The 10,593-nt window shown below is 38.0% G+C and overlaps 1 protein-coding gene across 1 annotated transcript; it reads left to right on the top strand.

The window, feature by feature from the left end:
* The first annotated feature begins 474 nt into the window (after nucleotides 1-474).
* Nucleotides 475-6,318, top strand: LOC122083067 (phospholipase D Z-like). The gene is made up of 7 exons (XM_042650738.1): nucleotides 475-847; nucleotides 911-1,115; nucleotides 3,305-3,506; nucleotides 3,597-3,790; nucleotides 4,395-4,548; nucleotides 4,945-5,109; nucleotides 5,713-6,318. Exons 1-7 carry the CDS (start codon nucleotides 676-678, stop codon nucleotides 6,145-6,147), a joined length of 1,527 nt encoding a protein of 508 aa, XP_042506672.1. The 5' UTR covers nucleotides 475-675; the 3' UTR covers nucleotides 6,148-6,318.
* The last annotated feature ends 4,275 nt before the right edge of the window (nucleotides 6,319-10,593 follow it).

Raw genomic sequence — 10,593 nt, 5'->3', positions numbered from 1 at the left:
TCTCCATCGAAGAGTCTAAATGGACATATTATACATTCATGTGATCGAATAAATACCTTGTGATATTTGAAAGAAATAATAATGATCATTATGACCATAATAACTTATCAAAAAAATATGTATTATATTAAAAGGACAACCTTAGAATACAACTTACCTTTGTTTATTCAAATTTTCTCCGTTGGGGTGTGTGAAACTGTTCTTAAGACCTAATTATAGTGTCTTTTTTGTTTTTTAAATAATAAATATATATCTAGTGTTGACATGTGATACTGTCTGGGATGAGAAAGGATAAATTAAATAATTGAATATTCTGTGGAGGAAAGCCGGTGTCAAGTGCCGGCGTGCATCACGTTTAGCTAGAACACTTGAAATTGCTCTAATTTCTGATGATAAATCAGAGACCTTTTTTGTTTATCTTTCTACCAAAATATTTGTTTTATCCTTTTAATGGCTACAGATTACAGATCTCTCTCTCTCTCTCTCTCTCTCTCTCTCACACACACACACATAATGTGAACCGAGGAATGGCGAATCGTCAATGAAGCATGTAAGCATGCACTTGCGAAAGAATTGGAGGAATAAACTCGAAACCCGTCTGAATATTCTTTTGACTCAACTTTATATTTAGCAGGATCCGGAAAATTCCTATTAGAGGCTCGGCTCTGCTCTACTATGGCTTCTCAACTTGTCCTCCTCCTATTCAGCCTTTGTTTTTCTCTGCTTCCTCTCACATCTCTCTCTCTACCTGAATCACTTCCCACTGACCAGTGCAAAGCATGGCTTGTCCAATCAATCCCCACCAACATGACCGACCTCCCTCCTGTTCCAGGCGTTCTCTCCTCCGGTAACTCTCTCTCTTTCTCTCTCTCTCTCTCTCTCTCTCTCTCTCAAACTAACATAAATTTAGCTGATGTTTTCCGGTGGTTGGCTGGGAACTCAACTCGGGAGCTGGACATACTGGCGCAGTATTGGGAGCTGATTGCGCTGCCCAACGATCCTCAATCAGGAGACTATGGATACACAGCCGCCCAGATGGAGAGCTTCGGAGCTAATGAGGGTCTTCAAGTTTATCAGTCTCTCCAAAGCGCAGCTGATCGCAATATCAGTATCAGGTTTAACTATCATAACACATCTATATCCCTTTAATTAAACTTCTCTAACCCCAAACTTACGGGTTTTTCAAATCAAATCTGAGCTGGCGAGTCCACAGAGTGTCCACCTGTCCTTAAAGTGATCCATTCTCTTTGCCTATCTTATCAAATTTTGCCATGGTCAATACAGTCATTATCCATGTCTTCAATAATACTCATCTTATAAATATTTTCCATTTGGCAGATGTAGATGGATGTAGGTGGGTCCATGTGATAGAGGTAGACCAGACCAACTCACTGGTCAAATTTAAACCTGAAAAGGTAAAGTTAAAAAACTGTGTACCGTCTGATCGTGCACAAAACCTCTCCTCATCAAAGATTTTCTTTTTAGAAAAATATGCATTTTCTCTATAATGGAATACCACTAAATATTTAACCCTAAAAAATAAATACCACTAAATAACTTTGTTTGAGGCACTACTTCTCTTCTCTATAACATGGATCCATATGTGTCTATCAAATGGTTGGCGGCAACTGGGGTGAATTTCTTACTCAATGGCAGGTTACTAGACAGTTGGGCTCTACTCTAAGATTATAGCAGGTTACTAGTTCGATCCTTCTAGTCTCCACTTTCTTGAAAAAAAAATTAATAATTAGTAATTGCATAACTGAAATAAGTGTGGCCCACTACCTTGCTGGTCCCTTCAGTAGGTCTTTATTTATATATTTATTTTTTTTTATGAAAGAAATAAACAAACATTTATATAATACTAAAGTTAGAAATTACATTACTGAGATACCGATAGGCGACCTACCCTAATAAATGTTCCCAGAGTCCTTAGGTATATCATAGTGCTAGAGCAGACCTAGTAGACAGATCTAAAAAGGTCCTAAAAGTAAACAAAGGTGAACCGTCTGTCAAAAGCTCAGGAATAAGTTTGAAGTAAGTTTTTTCCCAAACCCATACTTCATTGACCTTCCAACCCTTTGCCTCAATAGGTCTTGTTTGATCCCCTTGTGGGTCTCTTTGTTGCCCCTCATTAGGTATTTGTATGGTCCCCCTGTGTCTCTTCGTGGCATTTCATTGGACCTTACCTGACCTAGTGGTCCTTGAACTAGCAAAAAAAAAAAAAAATGATGGTGGTGGCCAAGTTTTTTCTTTTCATCGAAACCCAATGACATAGAGCAATGCTAGGCCACATGTGAAGTACAACCTAGGCCCATTATGTCTCTCGGTCAGATGCAGAGCTGAAAGCAGCACTCAAGCCCAGGCAAGGCCGAGTTGGGACCTTTGGGTACAGATCAGAAATTCCAGATGGACTGGGCAGGGCTGGGCTGAGCTAGAAATTGCCACCCCTGCTTGAAACAAGGGTTTGCTACCTCTCCCTGTTGTAGTTTTTAGCTCTTACAAAATTTACAGACATTTTCTAGTGGTTCATGACTAAAAACTTGGTTTCTAGAGTCTGCTTTGATATATATATATATATATTGTTGGTGTACGATGTCTTGTATTCCGTCAGAGTTTAATCCAGGGATTACGGGTGCAGCACCTCGATAGGCAAGAGGCCCCCCTGCATAGCGGGGGTGTAAGGAGGCGCAGCCCGCCACTCGAATTTTTTTATTTTAGGGCAATTGTGTACTTTCCGGATTATGGTTTTTCGCTATATATTTGTAGCGAGGGTTTCTTTCTTTGTAACGCAAGCAATACTGAGAGGTGTGAGGGATGAGCGATGGAACCTTATTCTCCATTGATAGTGAAGCATGATCTCATCTCATCGGGGATGTAGGCAATCTTGCCGAACCTCGTAAATCTGTGTGCATTGCTTGTTCTTGTTTTTCCATTATCTTCTGCATCATTTTAGGGTTGCGTTCTACATATATTTGGTGTTTGTTTCTAAGTTTGAGTTTCTGATTTTATGCCATTTGCTTGATTGAAGTGAATTGAAGAGGTTAAGGATTGAGACAATATGAGGCTACCCAGAACCATATTCATAATTTAGTTAGAGGTACTTGCATCAATGTCAGAGAACTGACTTATGGGTCTTCAAACATGTGAAAGACCTGGTTTTGGTTAAGAACCAGAAAGGCATGGACCTCAAGCTTCTTTCAAAGGGTTCAATTGGTTTCTACAAACCAACAAATTTTTGTTTCAGTTAAGACTATGGAACTCATGATTCTGTGTCTTTGTTGTGGAATCAAATGTGTTTCAGGATTGTACAGTACTCAGGGTTTTACCCTGATTATGATAATGAATCAGCAAGCCTTGCTTCTGGGAGACCGAACGTTCAGAACGTTACATTGCCGCTTAGTAACTGGTATGGATCCGGCATTGTCCACGCGAAAGTCTGGATATCAGACAATAAAGACATCTATATTGGATCTGCCAACAATGACTGGAAATCTCTCACTCAAGTATTTTCTATACCTCCCACTCTTGGGTACTAGGTGTTATCTGTATAAATGTGCCTGATTCCACTATGACAGTTGAGTGATATTTTACAGGTCAAAGAACTTGGAATTTATCTTGTTGATTGTCCAAGTGTGGCAACAAAGGTGGAGTTATACTTCAACAACCTGTGGAAGCTTGCATTCCTTAATTCTTCAATTTATACAAAAAAAGTGTGGGATCAGCAGTGGCAGATTGAGAGACTAGTTCCTTGCTGGTCCCATTTTGTCCCCTTCCAAGAGAGGTGCAGGTATGTTGTAGGAAGTTGACTCTCATCATTATTGATTTTCCATGTTTTTCAAACAAAGTAACTGAATTTAGTTTCATTTTGGTACAAATCTTATTAATACTTGTTATTTCTTGTGTGATTTGTCTGGGTTCACCTTGTAACGTCCCGAACTCATTAATTTTTGTACAATATTGTCTTCCTTGGCCCATAAGTTTCAAGACTTTAAAATGTGTGTCATGTTAAGGAGGTTAGAGATTATCAACTAGCCCAGTAATCTCTCCTTAGGTGATGTGGGGCTAAAGCTTGCACACCTTCACGGATCTCCCAAACCCTTTGGTACTTACCGTATCTTGGTGGGGATACCTCACCGATCTCTGAGAAGAGTCTGGTACTTGTTGTATTCTTAGGTGTCACACATCTCCCATCCTTTGGTTTCTTCTAGATGTCATCATGGCCTTTTATTGTAGGGTTATGCTCACCATATTTTAGATTAGTACTAAAATCCAGCAACTTAGAGTCATGGGTTCAAACCAGCTATTCTACTAGAAGAAAAGAGTGAAATCGCATGAAATTATGTATGTTGAGTAATCTAATTTTTCTTCTTCTTCTTCTTTCTTGTTTACAGTTCACCTCTTCCATATTATGAGGAGACTCCCAATGTAGCAGGCTATCCAACATTGTCAGACCCTTACATGTTTCAAGTTGCAATCAATACTCCTGGTTATAATAAAACAACTTCAGAGAATGACACCTGCTATCTCTCCTTTTCTCCTCCAGAGGTAATTTGCAATCTTGTAAAATGTTATTTTTTATATGTCATTTTAGGTTCTTAAGTTCAAATATTAAGCCATGTAAAAGTTTCCAAATCAAATTGTAAGTTACTCAGTGAGCCCAAGGGCAGATACAGAGATCATTCAGATGATGGATCTCAGCTCCAAGCTAATGTGCCTTCTTGAATTTCTCTTATTGCCCATTTTTATAGATGACAAAAATCACAGAACTATACTAAGACATACAAAAATGTACAAGGTTAGGAAAGAACTAATCTTCGAAGTCTTTTTACTACAAAAATTTAGCCTCCTCTTTATACCTATGGATCCAAATCAGTTTCATTTTATTTCTAAATTTGCCTGTCTATTGTACTTTATCTTTCCTGAAATGTTCATTTTATGCAGATGTTATTTGGTATGTACCAAGCAGATGAACAAGGATGGGTGGATACAATAAAATCTGTGAGTGCTGGGGGGATTCTTAGAATTAATACCATGGATTGGCTTGGTCAATCCCAATATTTGAACCCAACAGTATTTTGGTCATCCCTTTCAACTGCAATATCAGAGGTAATTCACAATTCCCTTTTATCCTGTTTCAAAAAAAAAAAAAAAGTTTCATATTAGGGGTGAAATAGGGCCGGGTTGGGCCAGGTTTCTTAAAACCCTAATCTAACCCTAGGTCCTCAAAATTCAACCCAGACCCAACCCAACCTTGTCGGGTTCATGTTCAAGCCCAACGCTGTCGGGTTCATAACAACCCAACCTAGCCCTAATTGACCCTGTCAGTGTCAAGTTGGGTCGAGCTAGGCTGGGTTGGGTTGACCCTGGCTTCTGCAATGGTTGGATTAACCTTGATTAACTTGTTTTTGCATTCATATCCTATAAATTAAAAAATTATGGGTTAAATTTTGGCCGGGTTGGGTCAAGTTGGGCTGGGCTGAGGCCTCAACTCGAGCCTGACCCAACGCTGACCCAGGGTTGGGGTTTTTCAACCCTAACCTGCCCTCAGGGTTAAAAAAACTTGGCACAAGCCCTGTTAGGGTTCAAGGCAGGCCAAAGCAGGTTTAGGTTGTGAGGGCCAAACTTTCACCCCTAGTTCATATTATGTTACTATATAAATTAAATTTAATCAATTCTACTACATCATCTAAAATATTCTATGTATACAAGGTTGTCTTCTCCAAGCATGCAACAGTCAAGTTAATAGCAGCCTACTGGGCATATTACCTTAATGGCACAGATGAGTACTTGAAGTCCCTCCTATACTCCAATGTCCTATGTTCATCTTCAAAGTACAACAACTGTTCTGGTAAAGTGGAGATCAAATATTATAAGGTGCCAGGGTACAACATGACTGGACCAGCCCTAAAGAATGGGAAAAGCACTGGGAATATTTATCCAGATTTCAGCAGAGTGAACCACGCCAAATATGTGGTAAGTGATGTGAGGGCTCACATTGGAACCAGCAATCTTATATGGGATTACTTCTATACCACTGCAGGTGTGACCTTTGGGACATATAATCCTGCCATTGTCTCACAGCTTCAAGAAGTCTTTGATGCAGATTGGAATTCACCTTATGCAACTCCAGTTGCACCATTATAAGGATGTCAGGTTAATTCAAGCATATACAAATCATGAGTATCAGCTAACTATGATAAACAAATCATTGCACATTAATATGTTTGTATTTGATTTGGTAAATTTCATTTTAATTCCATTGAAGGAATTTATAATCAATGTACTACTACCATAACTATGGAAGAAAATTTCAAGAAGAGGGGTGTGGTTTGGTTCCACAATTCAATATTTGAACACAATAAATTTCTCTGATGGTTATTAAATTATATCCCAAAGGGTTGAGGTCTTAATAAATGGAAGATGAGACTTTTTGCCAGTTAAAGAACTTTTAAAAATCGGATTGGATAAATGAATTTTTGCCCCCATAAGAGGGATTACATAAAAAAAATAAATAAATAAAATTAATTGAGCATAGCAACCATTACAATTTGACAATGAGATAGAGAGCGCAGGCATGGTGTATGCCTTAAAACCATTTTTATTTATGTGTAAGTTTATTAAATTATAAGTTTCACAAAAAAAAAAAAAAAAAAAAAAAAAAAAAAAAAAAAAATGAAGACCGTGGCGGTGTTTTGTTGTGCTACTCTCCCCGAGGATTAGTCGAGGTACGCGTAAGCTGGCGCAGACACCTTGGTTAACAAAAAAAATAAAAAATAAAAAAAATGTTTTATGAGAGGATATACATGCATGACATACACCCACTACGATCCATTTTTCTTTTTTCTTTTTTCTTTTTTCTTTTTTTTTTTGGTAGAACCCCATCTATGATTTGCCAAATAGCTTTGTCCCTATCGGTCATCTTGTGTGCAATCGTGCACAAGACTTATTCTCAATACTTTAAGATGAATTTATTTCTTTTCAAGTTCAACTCTTATTTTTTCTAATTGCATACAAAACCGATTGGGTAATGGAAGTATGTAATGTTCTCATGTTAGACACTGAGAGAGATACCGAGAGAGGGGTGTAGTTACTACCACAATACCAATATGGCCAAAGATGTTGCTCATAATGACAACACGATCCTAGAATAATACTCCAATTTCCCAACAGGATGTAACGTTTACAAGAGTTGCTAATTTTCGTCCATTGGTTAGTCTTATGGGGGCAAAAAATAAAAATAAAGCATAGAAGATTTGAGGGTATATTTTATTAATTTAACTAGTGCTCTCACATTTTTTATTTCCATGTTCGTTGTCGCTGCTGTAAACTGTGATTGCCTAATGTTGAAGAAATGGTGTAGAGAGAGAGAGAGAGAGAGAGAGATGGGAGTTCGCAGAACCCATCAATTGGAATGAGAGTTTGTGTGTGTCTGTGAAAACCTCACCTCCGCCAGCACCAACAGTCCCTCCCTCTGCTCTCTTCTCCTCTCCCATCTAAGATGAGGGGTCTACCTTTACTTTACGCCACACATCACCCACTCTTGGTCATTGGTGAAGCAAGGGCTCATAGATGGAGAAAGTTTCTCCACCAACGTAGTTGGAAAGTTTTATAATACTTGTAGACACTTCATTTTTTCACTAGAAAGGCTAGAGAATGATGATCAGTTGGAATTCTCCTGGAAGTTGATGTGGTCCTTTAGTTATAGCAAGAGTAATCTTTCTTGCCGATTGTAATAATTTGAGTGCCCATGTTAGTTTTGGAGGTTATAATTTGATAAAATAAATATTTTCAAAATATGATAAATGGATTTGATATGCTTAGATTAAACCAAAACCAACCCAAATACCACAAATCGATTCTAGTTTAAGCACTAGACTCTGCTGAATCAGACACCTAGATGTCAGCCTGACTCGATTCTTCCCATATAGCCATGCTGACCTCGTTCCATGGAGGAAATAAATCCCACAACAATGGAAGCAAAAGGAAAACTTTCCTTTGTCAATCAAGAAGTCCCAAGGCTATAAATAAATGACCCCTCACATTTTGGAGGATTCTGCCAAAGTTCAAAAAGTTATTCCAACAATTTATAGTGCTTTGGTATCATATTTTTGGAGTTGTTTTGCTATTATGCTGCATCGGTTCTATTGCTAAAGCCTGCACCCCTTCAATCACATAGATCTCTTTGCAAAAGTTGTATTCAGGTTATTCTATTTTCTCATCCTTCTGGTTTAATTTCATTCCATATTTCCCACCCATGCCTGATCAAATTTTCATAATTGTATATTATCACATATATTTGTGGTATTTTGGTTATTTTATATATGATCCAAATATTTGACATTTGAAGCAAGATGAATGAAAAGGGGAGGGAAGTTTGTAGCGTTTGTTCGAGATCGTCAAATTAATGATAATCAAATCGTCATTCGTAAAATTTTGTTAACCTTAGACGTTACAAAGGGCAATGAGGGTGGATCTCTGTTAGTTAAAACGGGAACGGCAAAAAAACATTGTTCGGTACGGGTATGTTTTCAACGGATCAAAACTTGAACGGGATGGTCAAAAATACGGTCAAATACGATAAAAACGGGAAAAAAATAAAAAACGGACGATACGTGTTTTAAACGTTTATATTTAAATAATACGGTGTCAAAAAAAGGGCAATATATAGACATAAATTGGCATAATAATTCTCTAAATACCTAGATAACAATCAAAATAAATAGTCCCGTTTTAAACGTTTATATTTTTTAAAATCCATTTTTTTACTGTCAAAAAAACGGTACGGCGTTTAAAACGGCAAAAAAACTTCAAATAGCCCTGTTCCCGTTTTTTACCGACTTTCTGTGAAAAATTCGGCAAACGGCGTTTAAAACGGCAAAAAAATGGGACGCCGTTTTAAACGCGTTTTAAACGCGAATAAACTAACTAGGGGGTGGATTGCCGTAAAAATTGACATATCAAAAGCCTATGATAGGCTTGAGTGGGGGTATCTTAGAACCATTTTTTAACTATAGGGTTTAATGCTCAATGGTTTGATATGACCAGCTACCTTGTAAGCACTTGTTCTTATTCTATTAAACTACATGGTAACAACTTTTGCGTTTTGAGCCTTCTAAGACAAGGTTGCCCTTCTTAGCTCTTATCTATTCATCTTAGCTATGAAAGGTGTTTCCAAACTCCTCTAAGTCCATCAAGACCTAAATCTCTTCAAAGTTGTTAAGTTGGTCGTTATGGATGATTACCCACCTCCTATGCTTTGTCTGTTTAATCTATTCTTCATCTTTTACAAAATTTATCTGCCCAATAAATTAACTCGCCTAAGAGTAGTGTTTACTTTAGTAAAAGGAAACTTTACAGAGACACAAAATGAGATAATCAATATACTTAATAGGCCCACGAAGAGTTCACTCAAGCCCATCGGCCAACAAAGGACCCTCATGTGACCCTCCCTTGTATGTCTCAGCATACTTACAATTGGATATCTCCATCATTGAAATAGTCACCCGAGATCACCTTAGGTGACCGATGTTTGCCAAATCAGAAGGAGCACCTTTTAATGATATTCTAATCAGTGAAGCCTTGGTCATCTGTAACAGTTTGCTGGAGGTGACATCGATTGGGTTGGATCATCTCAATGTTGAGTCAGACTCCAAGGAAGCCACTGAGTGTATCTGGAACCCATCCAAACAAGTCTCTCTATCAGCCAAACCCATTTTCTAAATAATTTGGGATTTGGCTCCGTACTTTCTTACATGCAGTTTCTTTTTTATTTTTTTGAGGAGTCTAACTCAGCTGCTAACTCATTAGTCAGGAAGGCCGTATACAACAATCTGGTTGGTATCCACTACGTGGTTGTTTGAGTAATGTATTACACCAATTGTATGTCCCACATGTGCTAATCAATAGATGTCCATAAAAAAATTGTTTTTTCGAATTATCATATTCATTAACACACAATGCGAGGATCATATGAATAGAATGTTTCGCTCCATTCCTAGCGGATTTGGTGAAATATTACAATCTGCTAAGGTTGCGGTTGCGGTTGCTTTTGGTTATGGTCATGATATCTAGGGGTGCAAGTTTGGCCTTACCAACCCAAACCCACCCTGAGCCCGATCAGGGTTAAGCCTAAAAATTTGTGGCCCAGAGTCATGGTCGGCCAGTCAGGGTTGAGGTAGCAGGCCAGCCCGGCCTTGATTTTTTCCTGGACTTTGGCCCTGATTTTAGGCCTGTCCCGACCTGATTATTGACCCTGATATTTTACCATGGATTTATACCCGGCCCGAACTTAATTTTTTGTCTGCCTTGATGTTGACCCTGGTTGTGACCCTGATTTTAAGGTTGATTTTATATATTGATTCATTTGCTTTTCATTGATGATTGTTTATTTTTTTCAAAAGTGAGGCTTCACGAGGTCACAACTCTTAAGTATTGCTTGGATCTTTATTGCAAAGCTATGGGACAGTCTATAAATCTTCAAAAAAATCTTATTTTAATTACATTCAGTCCTAATACTCATGAAAGATTCAAGCGCTGGTTTTCAAGAGTTTTAAAGTGTCATATGATGATGGTCCATATAAATACTTGGGA

The sequence above is a fragment of the Macadamia integrifolia genome, chromosome 7, assembly GCF_013358625.1.
Source record: "Macadamia integrifolia cultivar HAES 741 chromosome 7, SCU_Mint_v3, whole genome shotgun sequence".
Classification (NCBI taxonomy): Eukaryota; Viridiplantae; Streptophyta; class Magnoliopsida; order Proteales; family Proteaceae; genus Macadamia; species Macadamia integrifolia.
This window is presented reverse-complemented; position numbering and strand designations above follow the sequence as displayed.